Source organism: Coregonus lavaretus (genome assembly GCF_964263955.1).
Source record: "Coregonus lavaretus genome assembly, chromosome: 19".
Classification (NCBI taxonomy): Eukaryota; Metazoa; Chordata; class Actinopteri; order Salmoniformes; family Salmonidae; genus Coregonus; species Coregonus lavaretus.
In genome coordinates this window covers 13,652,020-13,666,539 of record NC_140006.1, presented here as the reverse complement: position 1 = coordinate 13,666,539, position 14,520 = coordinate 13,652,020, and the positions used below count along the sequence as shown (strand labels likewise).

At 44.1% G+C, this 14,520-nt stretch overlaps 2 protein-coding genes across 2 annotated transcripts; one reads left to right on the top strand and one right to left on the bottom strand.

Moving 5' to 3' along the window:
- Positions 1 to 1,852: 1,852 nt before the first annotated feature.
- Positions 1,853 to 12,647, bottom strand: LOC311146966 (dynein axonemal heavy chain 11-like; the record flags this gene model as incomplete). The annotated part of the gene is made up of 12 exons (XM_084183577.1): positions 1,853 to 2,102; positions 2,179 to 2,319; positions 2,452 to 2,564; positions 2,645 to 2,760; positions 2,871 to 3,053; positions 3,169 to 3,411; positions 3,487 to 3,606; positions 3,747 to 3,938; positions 11,596 to 11,685; positions 11,780 to 11,917; positions 12,210 to 12,339; positions 12,418 to 12,647. The coding sequence occupies 12 exons, from the start codon at positions 12,645 to 12,647 to the stop codon at positions 1,855 to 1,857; spliced, it is 1,944 nt and encodes a 647-aa protein (XP_084039703.1). The 3' UTR covers positions 1,853 to 1,854.
- Positions 9,194 to 10,149, top strand: LOC311146229 (cyclin-dependent kinase 5 activator 1-like; the record flags this gene model as incomplete). Its single annotated transcript, XM_084182736.1, has 1 exon — positions 9,194 to 10,149. The coding sequence occupies one exon, from the start codon at positions 9,194 to 9,196 to the stop codon at positions 10,139 to 10,141; it is 948 nt and encodes a 315-aa protein (XP_084038862.1). The 3' UTR covers positions 10,142 to 10,149.
- Positions 12,648 to 14,520: the final 1,873 nt, after the last annotated feature.

Here is a 14,520-nt window from a genome sequence, read left to right as displayed (position 1 = left end):
AGAAACAGTCATGTTGTATGGTGTCAAAGCCCCGCATCCCTAGAGTAACAACACATTTATAGTGTGGTTAATGATGACATCTGGGTTGTGTTCAACTGCCCCCCCATCTCTTTCTCTCTTTCAGTTCTTCTCCCCCATAGCATCAGGCATCAGCTCGGAGTCATTCTTCCGTTCTCAGTCTCAGGAGTCCAACAGCGCCAAGATATCCTGCCTTATCAGAACCCTCAGCAACGGAGAGAGGGAGAGGGGGATGGAGGGAGGGATAGACAGGGGGATAGGTGGGTTCCAGTCCATGATTAGGGGCTTCTCAAGCAGTCTTGGGGAGGCGGATGGGGATGGAGGGATAGAGGTAACCTGGGGGGAGAGAGAGAAGGAGAGGGGGACGGAGGGAGGGATAGAAGGGGGTCGGCTGGAGCTAGGCGAAGGGGGGAGGCTACAAATCATGCTAAAGGGGTTCCAGGGTGGGATTGGAGAGGTAGATGGGGAGACAGAGAGGGAGGAGAGGGGATGGGGGGAGACTGGGAGACAAGAGGGATGGAGGGAGGTAACGAAGGAGGAGAGGTTGGTGGAGGGGGGGAGTGTGGAGGGAGGGAGGATGCAGTCAATGTTTAGGGAGCTGAGTGGGGGGAGTATGGTTGGGTTTGGGGATATGCTCTCTCTGGATGATATTGGGGGGATAGAGAGGATAGGGGACATGGATATGAATATGAACATGGGGGTGGTAGGGGTCAGGGGTGACATGGCTAATGTTGGGGTCATAAGTCATAAGGTCAGGAGTGAGTTAGGGGTCAGAGGTCAGGGGGTGAGGTCGGGGGTACAGGTGAGCATGCGGACAACATCCAATCAGAACTCTTCTAAGACCTGCTGCGTACGACAGGGAACCAAAATCAATATGGCCGCCACCGCCGCGACGCTGGACATGAACATGATGGACCTGGGCTGGTCTGACGACGACAGTGACTAGGAGAACACACAAACACTATTTTGTTTCTGTTATGTCATTTTCTTTTTTAATTGAAGCCAAACGTATACACGCCCCTGTGTGTGAGGACTGTAGGGGATAATAGTGAAGAATTATGAGCAGTGTGGATTTCCTCCTGCTAACTGTCATGTTGTTCTGGGCCCGGTTTCCCAAAAGCATCCTAAGGCTAAGTTCATCCATAAAGTTCTAACAATGAACTTAGCCTTAGGATGCTTTTGGGAAACCGGGCCCTAGTCTATTGAAGCTTTTAAAGTGACATGTAACTGATGTGCCATATTAACAAGTGTTACATAGACCATAGAGCACTTGAACACCACTCATTTTTAGATGCTAGGACTAGGTAAAGGGTACCATCCAATGTTTTCTGCTTTTAGATTTGTACACTTGTTAGACGATACAGTTGATTTGTTCAAAATAATAAGCTTTGAAGTAATGGGTTCTTACTGTGATCAAATGTGTGAAACTATTTTGCAGCTTGTACTGTATTGTTTTTCAATAAATTCAGAAAAATACAGATATATTCATACTAATTCATATGAAAAAACGTAATATAGCTTTATACATTTACATATAGCTTTCAGGTGCTAAAACAGTACTATACAAATTCCTTTTATATTTCAATAGCAGCATGAAACCTGGCTTGAGGGATATGTAGTAAAACATGCGTATTTTACATAAAATAACTTTTCTCACACTTAGCAACATAATGCAGAAAATACACACCCTACGAATAACTAAAGAAAAAACTACCTTGCCTCTTTCCAACCTCAAAAAAGCCCTTTTTAACCAACAGTCTTGTAGAGCATCAGGCCCCTCATCCTTCTCCACCTTCACCTCATTTATCTCACAAGCAGAGTTCCTACCCTGACAGCTCACACACTGAGCAGCAGTGCCACCCCAGCCAGTACCCACTTGGCTGGTCTCTCTCTGGTCTTGAGGCTGAAGGTCCAGACATAAGTGGTTCCTCTCAGCTTGGTCTTGTACAGGGGACACTCATAGATGTTACGCGTCTCCTGTCTGTCGTTAGGTACGGCTCGGACTGAGATGACTGGCATGGAGGGGGTTAACTCCTTCAGACGAGCCTCAGTGATCACCCCACCCTGAGTGTCCCATCTTGCACCTATGGGACAAAGAGGGAAAAATGAAGATAAATGAACTAGGATGTATGTGTTCATGAGAAGGACAGGAGTGTATACCTTCCATGTATAGTCCGTATACGTATGCTCCCTCTCTGGCAGGCTGGTTGAACTCTTCCTTAAATTTCTTAGTCACATCCACAGTCAGGTTCATCTTATCTAACGGCCATTCATTCTTACGAGCCAGAGACTGCATCACCGCTGGAGGGAGAGAGGGTAGTTGAGCAAATCATTCCACTGAACAGAGAATACCAAGAGGCAACTGACAGTTACAACATAAGTCGGTTGGGTATGTTGTTTGTAAGTGTGTAGGGGGATGTGCGTGTATGTTACCTGTTAAGAAGGACTGTGGGTTAAAGAGTCCAGACAGCCAGACGACGGTGGGCAGAGCCAGGTCCTGTGTCCAGCTGTCCAGCTCTCTACAGCGCAGCAACACGTCATTATACCTGGTAAACACACACACACATAGCAACACATCATCTTAAGTACACGTTGGGACAGTGGGAGAGTACACACAGTGACTCACCACTGGGCCAGGCTGTAAGTGGAGGGGTAGGCCAGTTTGGTCCAGGTGTCTGGGACGTTATCAAAGAACAGAGCTGACTGGATCTCCTCCATCTCTGAGGAGATGGCCAGCTCACCCTTGAAGGAGAAAAAAACATCACTGTTATGAGAGACAACTACCAATTAACCCTTATGTCATCTATCAGTCCTAGTCTAATTTCCCAGCTGACCCCTAGCCCCTAACCCACCTTCAGCCCCAGGTCCAGCTCTTTGAGTGAGCGTCGTATCTCGTAGATGAGCGTGTTCATACGTTCACACTCCTGGAAGCAGACCAGGATGTATGGTGATCTCTCAGCAGTCTTAGACGTGATGTCTGACATGTTGTACTCTTCTGGAAGCTTCTCCAACACCTCGTCTAGGATGGTCTTCACCTGCAGGGAGGATGAGGGATGAGTGTGTGTGGGTCCGCTGTATGTGTGTGTCTGCTATGAGTGTGTCTGTTATGAATATGCCTGGTGTGTGTGTGTGTGTGTCTCTCACACACACCTTCTCCTCTACGGTCTGTGAAGCCCCCTCTCCCATCACAGAATCAGGTGACTGCAGCTCCAGCAGTGTGTGGAAGAGGTTATCAGAGGTCACCGTCAGAAACTCTATCTCTGCGTTGGGGTGTAGTCCATAATGCACCGGGCTCTCATGGGGCAGCATCTCATCTACATAACCATGGTAACCCTGGTAGTCCAGGTTGGAGGGAACCACAAAGCCCGGAGCCAGAGCCAACTTCCTGTCAAACTGGTGGGAAACAGGATGGAAAGGGTGTAGGTTTATTTTTAACACTATCATCACAATCGTAACACACACACACACCTGGTTGGGCTGCATATATTCCTCCAGGTAGGTTCTACAGAGTCTTCTGTCCCAGTCGTCTGTGATGTGACCTCCATACATGATCTCTCCAAACAGATAGCGCAAGTCCTCCCACGGCACCTAAACATGCGCAAGCACACACACGCACACACAAAATACATGAACAATGACTCATCATCATCATCAATATAAACATCATCAATCATCAATACAGTCATGATCATCACCATCCTGATCACTATAACACGGTAAACAGTGACCTGTGAGTTGGCCTCCAGGTAGTTGCAGAGCACGTTGACAGAGATGGTGAGGTCTCCAGTGTTAAAGGGGTATTTCCTGTTCCAACCCTGAGGACCGAACTTACGCCTCTCAGCCACACAGGCATGAAAATAACACAGAGAGAACAGGATGGTCTTAAACTCCTGCTCTCTACTGCACTGATCCAATATGTCCTACAGAGAGAAAGACAGAGAGAGAGCGAGAGAGAGAGAGCGAGGGTGGTTGTGGAAGGAGTTTGTGAGATATTGATAATATACAGTTGAAGTCGGAAGTTTACATACACTTAGGTTGGAGACATTAAAACTAGTTTTCAACCACTCCCATTTCCTTTTAACAAACTATAGTTTTGGCAAGTCGGTTAGGACTTCTAATATGTGCATGACACAAGTAATTTTTCCAACAATTGTTTACAGACAGATTATTTCACTTATAATTCACTGTATCACAATTCCAGTGGGTCAGAAGTTTAGATATACTAAGTTGACTGTGCCTTTAAACAGCTTGGAAAATTCCAGAAAATGATGTCATGGCTTTAGAAGCTTCTGATAGGCTAATTGACATCATTTGAGTCAATTGGAGGTGTACCTGTTGATGTATTTCAAGGCCTACCTTCAAACTCAGTGCCTCTTTGCTTGACATCGTGGGAAAATCAAAGGAAATCAGCCAAGACCTCAGAATAAAAATTATAGACCTCCACAAGTCTGGTTCATCCTTGGGAGCAATTTCCAAATGCCTAAAGGTGCCACGTTCATCTGTACAAACAATAGTATGCAAGTATAAACACCATGGGACCACGCAGCTGTCATACCGCTCAGGAAGAAGACGCGTTTTGTCTCCTAGAGATGAATGTACTTTGGTGCGAAAAGTGCAAATTAATCCCAGAACAACAGCAAAGGACCTTGTCAAGATGCTGGAGGAAACAGGTACAAAAGTATCTATATCCACAGTAAAACGAGTCCTATATCGACATAACCTTAAAGGCCGCGCAGCAAGGAAGAAGCCACTGCTCCAAAACCGCCATAAAAAACCCAGACTATGGTTTGCAACTGCACATGGGGACAAAGATTGTACTTTTTGAGAAATGTCCTCTGGTCTGATGAAACAAAAATAGAACTGTTTGGCCATAATGACCATCGTTATGTTTGTAGGAAAAAGGGGGACCTTGCAAGCCGAAGAACACCATCCCAACCGTGAAGCACGGAGGTGGCAGCATCATGCTGTGGGGGTGCTTTGCTGCAGGAGGGACTGGTGCACTTCACAAAATAGATGGCATCATGAGGAAGGAAAATTATGTGGATATATTGAAGCAACATCTCAAGACATCAGTCAGGAAGTTTAAGTTTGGTCACAAATGAGTCTTCCAAATGGACAATGACCCCAAGCGTACTTACAAAGTTGTGGCAAAATGGCTTAAGGACAACAAAGTCAAGGTATTGGAGTGGCCATCACAAAGCCCTGACATCAATCCTATAGAAAATGTGTGGGCAGAACTGAAAACACGTGTGCGAGAAAGGAGGCCTACAAACCTGACTCAGTTACACCAGCTCTGTCAGGAGGAATGGGCCAAAATTCACCCAACTTATTGTGGGAAGCATGTGGAAGGCTACCCGAAATGTTTGACCCAAATTAAACAATTTAAAGGCAATGCTACCAAATACTAATTGAGTGTATGTAAACTTTTGACCCACTGGGAATGTGATGAAAGAAATAAAAGCTGAAATAAATCATTCTCTCTACAATTATTCTGACATTCTTAAAATAAAGTGGTGATCCTAACTGACCTAAAACAGGGAATTTTTACTAGGATTAAATGTCAGGAATTGTGAAAAACTTAGTTTAAATGTATTTGGCTAAGGTGTATGTAAACTTCCGACTTCAACTGTATTAGGACAGCAGTTAGGGATGGGGAGGTACTTGAATATTCAAACCGAGCTTAGGCTAGAATTGGATCAACTGTTGTAAGTATTTCGATTCTCAACACATTCTTGCACACAAGGATATACCATGATATATATATATATATACACAGTTCCAGTCAAAAGTTTGGACACACCTACTCATTCCAGGGTTTTTCTTTATTTTTACTATTTTCTACATTGTAGAATAATAGTGAAGACATCAAAACTATGAAATAACACATATGGAATCATGTAGTAACCAAAAAAGTGTTATAAAATATATTTTGATTTGTTTATTTGAGATTCTTCAAAGAAACCACCCTTTGCCTTGACAGCTTTGCACACTCTTGGCATTCTCTCAATCAGCTTCATGGGGTAGTCATCTGGAATGCATTTCAATTAACAGCTGTGCCTTCTTAAAAGTTAATTTGTGGAATTTCTTCCCTTCTTAATGTGTTTGAGCCAATCAGTTGTGTTGTGACAAGGTAGGGGTGGTATACAGAAGATAGCCCTATTTGATAAAAGACCAAGTCCATATTATGGCAAGAACAGCTCAAATAATCAAAGAGAAATGACAGTCCATCATTACTTTAAGACATGAAGGTCAGTCAATACGGAAAACTTCAACAACTTTGAAAGTTTCTTCAAGTGCAGTCGCAAAAACCATCAAGTGCTATGATGAAACTGGCTCTCATGAGGACTGCCACAGGAATGGAAGACCCAGAGTTACCTCTGCTGCAGAGGATAAGTTAAATAGAGTTACCAGCCTCAGAAATTGCAGACCAAATAAATGCTTCACAGAGTTCAAGTAACAGACACATCGCAACATCAACTGTTCAGAGGAGACTGTGTGAATCAGGCCTTCGTGGTCGATTTGCTGCAAAGAAAGCACTACTAAAGGACACCAATAATTAGAAGAGACTTGCTTGGGCAAAGAAACACGAGCAGTGGACATTAGACCGATGGAAATGTGTCCTTTGGTCTGGAGTCCAAATTGGAGATGTATGGTTCCAACTGCCGTGTCTTTGTGAGACGTGGTGTGGGTGAACGGATGATCTCCGCATGTGTATTTCCCACCGTAAAGCATGTAGGAGGAGGTGTTATGGTGTGGGGGTGCTTTGCTGGTGACACTGTCTGTGATTTATTTAGAATTCAAGGCACACTTAACCAGCATGGCTACCGCAACATTCTGCAGCGATACACCATCCCATCTGGTTTGGGCTTAGTGGAACTATAATTTGTTTTTCAACAGGACAATGAACCAACACACCTCCAGCCTGTGGAAGGACTATTTTACCACGAATGAGAGTGCTGCATCAGATGACCTTGCCTCCACAATCCCCCGACCTCAACCCAATTGAGATGGTTTGGGATGAGTCGGACCACAGAGTGAAGGAAAAGCAGCCAACAGGTGCTCAGCATATGTGGGAACTCCTTCAAGACTGTTGGAAAAGCATTCTAGGTGAAGCCAGTAGTGTGCAAAGCTGTCATCAAGGCAACTGATTTTTTAATTTTTTAATTTCACCTTTATTTAACCAGGTAAGCCAGTTGAGAACAAGTTCTCATTTACAACTGCCACCTGGCCAAGATAAAGCAAAGCAGTGCAATAAAAACAACAACACAGAGTTACATATGGGGTAAAACAAAACATAAAGTCTAAAATACTACAGAAAATATATACAGTGTGTGCAAATGTAGAAAGTTATGGAGGTAAGGCAATAAATAGGCCATAGTGCAAAATAATTACAATTAGTATTAACACTGGAATGATAGATGTACAAGAGATAATGTGCAAATAGAGATACTGGGGTGTAAATTAGCAAAATAAATAACAATATGGGGATGAGGTAGTTGGGTGGGCTAATTTCAGAAGGGCTGTGTACAGGTGCAGTGATCAGTAAGGTGGTCTGACAACTGATGCTTAAAGTTAGATAAGTTAGATAAGTCTCCAGCTTCAGAGATTAGGATAAGCTAAGATAAGGAGGGGATTTGCCTAGAAGTGATTTATAGATGGCCTGGAGCCAGTGGGTTTGCCAACGAATATGTAGTGTGGACCAGCCAACAAGAGCATACAGGTCGCAGTGGTGGGTAGTATATGGGGCTTTGGGTGGGTGAAGAGCATGCATTTAATTTTACTTGTGTTTAAGAGCAGTTGGAGGCTACGGAAGTTGTGTTGTATGGCATTGAAGCTCGTTTGGAGGTTTGTTAACACAGTGTCCAATGAAGGGCCAGATGTATACAAAATGGTGTCGTCTGCCTAGAGGTGGATCTGAGAATCACCAGCAGCAAGAGCGGTGTTTGAAGAATCTCAAATATAAAATATATTTTTATGTGTTTAATACTTTTTTGGTTACTACATGATTCCATATGTGTTATTTCATAGTTTTGATGTATTCACTATTATTCTACAATGTAGAAAATCCCTTGAATGAGTAGGTGTGTCCAAACCTTTAACTGGTACGGTATATCTTTTTTTATAACTTTGGAGTGTAGTTTTAGACGTTTTTATTTGAGCTACTGCTGGTTCTTATGTTGCGTTTTACACGAAAAGGCTATTTAGCCTACTTCTATAACGCATTTTAAGCTAGTCCTTCAGTCAGTCCTGACATAGAAGTAGGCCTGTATGCTCTCCACTTCAAATAGCGATTATAGGCGAGCACCTATTTGTCCCTAGGCTAAATGCTCATTATCGGAGTAGATTGCTAAAGTGAAATGACTAACGCACCCTTTAGGGGTAAGAAGAGTCTGGTGGTGAACGAGATAAGCGCGCACCTGACAGAGGTGCCCATTTAATTTGACAGACCATTGAGATCCATGCAAAACACTCGCAGATACATGTTATTCATCCATTGAGGCCAGAAATATAACGCTGTAGCGTAGCAGTCACTCAAAGATTATTTCGTTTTCAACGTATTGAGCTAGGCTATAGCAAATATGAGGCAAATTCTATCATGGCGAAAATCTGACTTTATTTATTTATTTATTTATTTATTTTTGCCAACATCAAACTTAATCTTTCACAAAATCGCCTCTATGACATGCTTCTTTATTACGACGGGGACACACAATTTCAGAACACTCGATTTCAGAACCTTGGACAATTCCGATGTTCAAAATCATAACAGCCTTGAACTCAAAGCACCTGGACAACCCGTCTTTACCTTTCAATTAACGAAGAAAATATTGAATTATCTTTACAATTTTTCACATATCAACTTGAAATCAGTGAGTAATATTTTTGTTTTGCTTTGAAATGTTATATTGCTCATGTTTATGAACACATAACCCTAATGTCTATGCTTAATACTCTTTGATTTAGATTATGTCCCACATGGAACCATATTTCCTATATATTGAACTACTTTGACCAGACTCCTATAGGCCTTAGTAAAAAGCAGTGCACTATATAGGGAATAGGTTGCCATCTGGGAGACACCCATAGCTGAGCTAGATAGGCCTACTGAACTGATGCCATGCATTTCATTTTGCTAATATTGAAGCATTTTGTTTTCCACAGGCACTATAGACCAATGTCTATCTCACTCCGCGAGAAGGCAGTCCACTTCAAATATGGGCCGGACACGGTGGGCCACTTCTTTGAAGTCCAGACCCGTAAGAGCGGCAAAGACAAGACCCTGAAGCGCTACTCGCCATGGAGGCGGATTGTGAAGAAGAAGGGCTCCAAGAAGAAGCAGGACCACGAGAACACCAACCAAAACAACATCGCCCATCTGAGTAATGAGAACCTGGAGAAGTCTCAGTCCTCCTCCAACTTGTCCACCCTCACCCTGGAGAAGTCTCAATCCTGTGACAAGCTGTCCACCCAGTACCAGAGCACTCCAGCCATCGCCAACAGCTCCAACAACGCTGCCTCGTCGGTCGACAAGGCCCCCTTGACCAACTCCATCACGGCCCCCGACACGCTCCAGACGGTGATCGTCCAGGACCTCGACACGCCCAAGAGGCCGGTGATGGTCCACGCTACAACCGGCGAGCTGCTGCGTTGCCTGGGTGAGTTCCTGTGCCGGCGCTGCTACCTGATCCAGGACATGTCTTCCATGGACCCGGAGCTGTGGCTGCGGGTGGTTGACCGTTATCTGCTGGACAACCGCTATCAGGACCAGAGCTGCATCAACCCGGCCATGGTGGTCTTCCTCTACATGCTGTGCCGCGAGGCGGTCTCCTCCGAGGTGGCCACCTTGCATGAGCTGCATGCCGTGCTGCTTACTTGCCTCTACATGACCTGCTCCTACATGGGCAACGAGATCTCCTACCCCCTGAGACCCTTCCTGGTGGAGACCTGCAGGCAGACCTTCTGGATCCGCTGCATGTCCATCACCAAGCTGATGAGTGGTAAGATGCTCCAGATGAACACAGACCCTAACTTCTTCTCCCAGATGTTTGCTGACCTGAAGAACGAGAGCCAGAAGGAGGAGAAGAAGAGCCGCCTGCTCAGCGGTGTGTACAGCACTCAGTGAGGGACCTAGGGTAGAGGGGCCAGGGGAGGGGAGGGGCCTACTATAGCCTGACATTTCAAAATGGGAGGGAGGAGGATTGGTTCAGGGAATGGGTAGAGGGTGAGCTTTGATGGGAAAATATGATTTATAGATTTTAAGGGTTAATATGAGGGTTAATTTGGCTTGAAAGAGAACACAAATCAGTAGATATGAATGTGTAGAGGACTGAGGCTGTAGCTTACTATCTACTGTACCATCTGACTGTCTGACGTGTGCACTGCCTACCACGGGAGGATTGGAGGCACACGAGTGACTGTGCTAGTGCTCACATCACACAGGCTGCAGCCTACCAGCCTACTGTTCTGACTGTGTGAGATGTGCACTTTCTACCACGGGAGGGAAGGAGACACCCTTGTGTGAGTGGGCTAGTGCTCAGATCATGGTTGAACAGACAAGCTGCAACCCTGCCGCTTTAGACTGTGAAGTGAACACCCATGTTCCCCCACAGCAAGCACAGGACTGGACAGTTCTGGGGGACAGGGGTTCGTTTGAGGACCATTGGTTCTGATGAACTTGAACGAACAGTGTGACTGTTTTGGAATAAAATGCTATATATATTCTCTTAAACATCCAGTGTTGTGTCCTTATTATTTTACAATTGATATTTTCCATGTCATTTTGAGATCTTGGTGGAGATAATACTTTACCAGTGGTGGAAAAAGTACCCAATTCAGTAAAACTTGAGTAAAAGTAAAGAAAATGACTCAAGTAAAAGTGAAAGTCACCCAGTAAAATACTACTTCAGTAAAAGTCTAAAAGTATCTGGTTTTAAATGTACTTAAGTATCAAAAGTGAAAGCAAAGGCTATATATCAAATTCCTTATATTATGCTAATTGCCTTTATTTTTATTTATTTATGGGAATCCAGGGACACAGTTCAACAATCTTTTACAAACCAGATCAGAGGCAGTAGGGATGCATTTTTCTTAATAAGTACATGAATTTGACCGTTTTGCTGTCCTGCCTGAGCATTAGAAATGTAACGAGCACATATTTTATTTCAGAATGGAGTCAAGTAGAAGTAAAAGTTGTAAAAAATATAAAAACTCAAGTAAAGTACAGATACCTCAAAGTAGTACTTCAAAGTATTTTTACTTAGTTACTTTACACCACTGTACTTTACTAATGATTAGTAAATGTTTTATAAGGGTCTATATTAAACATCTAATAAATTATCCAATAATTCATTTGAAAGTTTATAAATAACTATGTATAGCTTACTAACATTTGCAAATGTAGAAACAGCAATTAGTAAATAGTGAGAACTGTTTATAATAGCCTTATAAATGATCTATTACTGGACATTATTATAAAGTGTGAATCAAACATTTGATGAGATTATTTTGAACAATAATTTCAATTGCCCATCCCTAACACCAGTGGACAGACATACATTAATATACACATTCCTGTACCTGGTCGAAGTTGTCCAGAGCAGCATGAAGGTTGGCATGCATGCCAGTGGGAGGCTCGTTGGTGATCTTGATGGCATTCTCCAGGATTCCCTGAGTGAGGAGAGGAGAACAAACACACTTTTAAATTAGGAAAACACACCGTGTTATTATAAATGCATGTGTGTGTATGTGTGTGTGTGTGTACCTGAGGGATGATGTGCTCCTGTGGTGTGGGGGCAGGCTCAGCACTCATAAACACTCTGTAGTCCTGGTGACTGCCCTCACAGCAGCGTTCCAGAAGCTTCTCCAACGACCCCAGCCAGCGAGCCACCAGGTGGATATTCTGACAGAGATGAATGAATGAATGAATGAATGAATGAATGAATGAATGAATGAATGAATGAATGAATGAATGAATGAATGAATGAATGAATGAATGAATGAATGAATGAATGGATGGATGGATGGATGGATGGATGGATGGATGGATGGATGGATGGATGGATGAACAAATGTAAGCGCGAACAAACTAATAAATGGATTAATGAAACAATGAATGGATGGAAGGATGGATGGATGCAATGATGAATGAATGAATTATGTTTTATGTACAGTATATAGCAGGATAGCCATACCTGTAAAATGACCCAGTGTCCCTCCTTAGCAGCCATCTCCATGGCGACCTCAGCCACAGCCTCCTGACCCTGACCCAAAGACACATTGTGGAGTTTCCCCAGGTCTATGGTGAACCCCAACTTCCTGCCTGTTACCATGGAAACAATATATTCTCAGTGTGTGTGTGTGTGTCATATTCATGCAGATTTACAGTGATCTTTACATTACAGTGACTCCACGTCTTTGAGAGGGTCTACTCCAGGAGACAGGATGAAGAATACAGGCGAGGCAGGTCCACTCTCTCTGAAGGACTTAGCAAACTCTGTCTTCCTCCCCTCTGTATACTTCACCCCCAACTTCTCCTCCACAAAGTTCCTACAGACAGAAAGAGAGTGCGCGAGAGCGAGGGGAGGGTATGTGGAGGGAGATTGATCGTCATTATAATTTGCCAGAGACATATAAAAGATGGGGATGGAGGGAGAGAAGAGGAGAGGGAGAGAAGAGGAGAGGGAGAGAAGACTGAGACTGTGGGAGGAGAGATTGATGGAGAGGTCCAATGTCACCCCTGTGAGTAACCTACATATTTGCCGGGTTTCAAAGACCATGATGCTTCATTCATAAACATTTTCTATTTGTTTTACAACCTTATTTGAGATTTAGATATTAGAAACAGTCATGTTGTATGGTGTCAAAGCCCAGCATCCCTAGAGTAACAACACATTTATAGTGTGGTTAATGATGACATCTGGGTTGTGTTCAACTGCCCCCCCCCCCCCCCCATCTCTTTCTCTCTTTCAGTTCTTCTCCCCCATAGCATCAGGCATCAGCTCGGAGTCGTTCTTCCGTTCTCAGTCTCAGGAGTCCAACAGCGCCAAGATATCCTGCCTTATCAGAACCCTCAGCAACGGAGAGAGGGAGAGGGGGATGGAGGGAGGGATAGACAGGGGGATAGGTGGGTTCCAGTCCATGATTAGGGGCTTCTCAAGCAGTCTTGGGGAGGCGGATGGGGATGGAGGGATAGAGGTAACCTGGGGGGAGAGAGAGAAGGAGAGGGGGACGGAGGGAGGGATAGAAGGGGGTCGGCTGGAGCTAGGGGAAGGGGGGAGGCTACAAATCATGCTAAAGGGGTTCCAGGGTGGGATTGGAGAGGTAGATGGGGAGACAGAGAGGGAGGAGAGGGGATGGGGGGAGACTGGGAGACAAGAGGGATGGAGGGAGGTAACGAAGGAGGAGAGGGTGGTGGAGGGGGGGAGTGTGGAGGGAGGGAGGATGCAGTCAATGGAGGGAGGGAGGATGCAGTCAATGTTTAGGGAGCTGAGTGGGGGGAGTATGGTTGGGTTTGGGGATATGCTCTCTCTGGATGATATTGGGGGGATAGAGAGGATAGGGGACATGGATATGAATATGAACATGGGGGTGGTAGGGGTCAGGGGTGAAATGGCTAATGTTGGGGTCATAAGTCATAAGGTCAGGAGTGAGTTAGGGGTCAGAGGTCAGGGGGTGAGGTCGGGGGTACAGGTGAGCATGCGGACAACATCCAATCAGAACTCTTCTAAGACCAGCAGCGTACGACAGGGAACCAAAATCAATATGGCCGCCACCGCCGCGAAGCTGGACATGAACATGATGGACCAGGGCTGGTCTGACGACGACAGTGACTAGGAGAACACACAAACACTATTTTGTTTCTGTTATGTCATTTTCTTTTTTAATTGAAGCCAAACGTATACACGCCCCTGTGTGTGAGGACTGTAGGGGATAATAGTGAAGAATTATGAGCAGTGTGGATTTCCTCCTGCTAACTGTCATGTTGTTCTGGGCCCGGTTTCCCAAAAGCATCCTAAGGCTAAGTTCATCCATAAAGTTCTAACAATGAACTTAGCCTTAGGATGCTTTTGGGAAACCGGGCCCTAGTCTATTGAAGCTTTTAAAGTGACATGTAACTGATGTGCCATATTAACAAGTGTTACATAGACCATAGAGCACTTGAACACCACTCCTTTTTAGATGCTAGGACTAGGTAAAGGGTACCATCCAATGTTTTCTGCTTTTAGATTTGTACACTTGTTAGACGATACAGTTGATTTGTTAAAAATAATACGCTTTGAAGTAATGGGTTCTTACTGTGATCAAATGTGTGAAACTATTTTGCAGCTTGTACTGTATTGTTTTTCAATACATTCAGAAAAATACAGATATATTCATACTAATTCATATGAAAAAACTTAATATAGATTTATACATTTTCATATAGCTTTCAGGTGCTAAAACAGTACTTTACAAATTCCTTTTATATTTCAATAGCAGCATGAAACCTGGTTTGAGGGATAT